We start from the raw sequence: 3,256 nt of genomic DNA, 5'->3' as shown, positions 1-3,256 counted from the left end.
CGCGACCATTATGCTGAATAGTTTATTTTTATACTTCCCACAAAAATTGTACTGAGTCTGCAGTGTTAGTATTTATAATGAAAAGCTCACATTTGACCTCCCATTTGGTATACATGTCCACTCATAAAACAGTAAACAAAAAAAAAACAGTAGGCGTAACTGACTTATGCATTCTCTTTTTAAAATAGACTTTTTTTTTAAATAGTCCAATTTTTTTTACTGGCTTAAATAGCGTCACCATACTATTGGCCATGTGTTTTTTGCAACTTATAAAAATATGCAATAGTCATAATTGGAACGAGGTAATAATGAATAAAAGACAAGTTACACAACGTCCGTTTTTATTAATGTTAAGAATTTTTCACAATAAAGTCTTTATTGGATCGTATCCATAAACGGCGGTATGCACAGCAAATGCGCTATTAATTTCCTTTACACGAAAGAAATCTTACAGTACATACAAATTCCATACAAATATTTACATGAGCCCTTATTCGTGAATATAGGTATGCTCTAATGTTTCTATTTGCTCGAAGCGTTATTATATAACATTAAAAAGAAAATTACACAGCGAATGATGCGACAGATAAATTTTACAGAATAAGGGCAATTCCTAAATTTAGATTTACATAATATTGTCAATAAATTCATATAGAACCGTGACGCGTAACTTAAGACAAAAGAAAATGCGATACCCTGTTAATATAGGGAGCATCCCTCAATAAAATATAAAGAATTGTCTAGATTTTATACAAATATATTGCCGAGAAATAATTTAAATACGATTTAATTATGTGAAAAGCTATTGCATGAAATTTGTTTTAAAAACATTTATTCTAATATAATTTTAACAAAATGTTTTAAACATAATTGCAATTATTACTTGTTTGGCGACATACAATTACATTTTGAAATAACTATGTTTTAAAAACAATTTAGCAACAGTGCTATTACGTTTACGATTAAAATAACTTTATTATAATCTAATTAACACATCAATGTTAACTAAAAATAATCAACCTTAGGCCAAAAATTTGCAAAGTTCTATTCCACCGAGATGCCTGTACACAATAAATATAAAAGACAATATTTACAATTTAACACTACCGTTTATTTCACGTTAAGAAAAATATTCTGAAATATGAAAATTCATAGAGCTGTACATTTACATATCTATAATTCAGTATTTAACACGCAATTATTGTTTCTCGTATAAGATACACAAAAAGCCGAATGTAACTGTAACACACAACAGCGAAAGCGAAGTCAGAACTAAGTTGAAACTGTTAAAATCATAGCCAAGTGAGCCTTTTTACTAAACAGTTTTCCAACAAGAATCTGTGTTATGTTTTAGAGTCTTTGTGTTTATAGCTTTGATTTCGCTTTGGCGGCTGTGTGTTACGGGTGTTAGGGATAGATCACATGTCACCATTGTGTAGTGAGGGATGGTGCGAGCTTTGGGCGTTATGACTAGAACAGCTGCGGTGCCACTTGCTACGTCACTCGGTGCGCTCGATGTCGCCTGCAACAATATTGATAGCTGCTGTATAAACATTTCACGTCTCACACATGTAATTTCTATTTTAAACGTACATTTCTGTTTAAAGAATTTTGTAATATGCTACTTCTACTAACTTTTTATAGAGTAAGAGCGTACATCTTTGACTAAACTATCACACAACTGTTGTGCGATTGTCGATTGTTTCGTAGTCAATTCAACTGTTTAGTTGCACAAAAATCGAGATGTGTGCGCAACTTCATACTAGCTCATAGCAATCTATTTAGTTGTGAGATAGTTTAGTCAAAGGTGTGCGCGCTCTCTAATTTTGCGTTTAGAGTTAACCTGTGGTGTTATTGATTTATGAATGTGAAGGGGTACACCGGTAGAGGTCTGGGTCTAAGAAAGAGATGGATTTCGTGAAAGGTGACATGATCAAGAAGGGGGTGACGACTGAGATGACGTATGATAGAGTTATTTGGAGGACAAAAACCCGTTGCGTCAACCATACGGGAGTAGGATAAGGTACTGAATATGATGACTGAACCTGTGACTCTTTCGTTTAATGTCAATTGATTTACTGTACACTTAATTACACAATAAAAAATCAAGGGCCTGTCTCATCAAGTTGTAAATTGTCTGTTAACAATCTAACGTGTAACATATGTGATGGAAGTAACGGATTTTGTTTCCTTATCTGACAGTGGCGTCATTTTTAGCTATCTGAGCTTCTATCAGCCAGTGGTGGGACAGGCGCTAAAATACTCACCTTGCACATAGTCATTTAACAGAGTATCAACTGCGCCAATGCAGGTAGCAGCACCAGTGTCATAGCTATGTAGGTACTCGCCCCTGGAAGGTATTAATTGTTCATTAAGCAATAATAATGCTACGCGGTACGCTTAGATGCTACGCGGCTACGGCGTAGACGTAGACGTATGACATTTTTTTTATTTTTCACTCGCCGTCTCGGTTCTTGTTTCGTAGGAAGACATTTTATTAGACTTTAATTGCCAACTTGTTTGTTACTTATGACATTTAGATATGCCGTATCGATAGTGCAAACATTAAAATGAAATGTTCAATGGAAAACCAACTTTTTTTATCACAGGAAAAGTCATATTTGACTAATTAATAATTATTGCTAATTATCTGATGGTGGTGTTGGCATAACATTTCCACGAATCGCCTTTCCAGTATATACGTACTACCGCAGGCATTCTACGAATTGCTACGTGTGTGATGTAGTATTTTTATTTTAATTAAAATGTGTCGGTAATATTGTGAAACGTAATAGTTTAAATGCAAATTTATTTTAAAGTTTAAAAATAAATGAATTTTGATATTGATTGTTAGTCCGAAAAATAAGGAACGTTATTATCAAAGTTTATGTATTATTGTGTAAATATATTTAGGTCACCTTTTGAACCTACAGCTGCAGCCAGTTGCATGTCGGCAGCCGTCGGCATTTCTGGAGTAGTACTGATAGGCCCTGATGACAAACAAAGAAATATTTAAGTACGCAAAACATATTAAATTACAAATAATAGTAGGTATCAGAACTTACTTAAATTCTGTTTTTGACACTTAACGTAAGAAGTTATTTTTCAACAAATTAATGGATAAATATAGACTAAGGGCCCATCCCACCACTGGCTGATAGAGTCTCAGATATTTTACAAGTGACGTCACTGTCAGATAAGGGAACAAAATCCGATATTTGGACGGTGAAGTGCGTAAATGCATTCCCCGCGACAA

General features: G+C 33.9%; 1 protein-coding gene across 1 annotated transcript in view; it reads right to left on the bottom strand.

Moving 5' to 3' along the window:
• Positions 1–331: 331 nt before the first annotated feature.
• Positions 332–3,256, bottom strand: part of LOC106104973 — a 36,336-nt gene continuing 33,411 nt past the window's right edge. Inside the window, exons 5-7 of the mRNA XM_013285167.1 lie at positions 2,919–2,990; positions 2,268–2,350; positions 332–1,522 (exon numbers count right to left, since the gene is read on the bottom strand). Of these exons, the coding sequence (XP_013140621.1) occupies positions 2,283–2,350; positions 2,919–2,990 (140 nt within the window). The 3' untranslated portion in view covers positions 332–1,522; positions 2,268–2,282. The remainder of the gene's footprint in view (positions 1,523–2,267; positions 2,351–2,918; positions 2,991–3,256) is intronic.

Source organism: Papilio polytes, unplaced genomic scaffold (genome assembly GCF_000836215.1).
Source record: "Papilio polytes unplaced genomic scaffold, Ppol_1.0 DF823288.1, whole genome shotgun sequence".
Classification (NCBI taxonomy): Eukaryota; Metazoa; Arthropoda; class Insecta; order Lepidoptera; family Papilionidae; genus Papilio; species Papilio polytes.
Note: the sequence above shows the minus strand (reverse complement) of the source record. Positions and strands in the feature narration are given on the sequence as shown.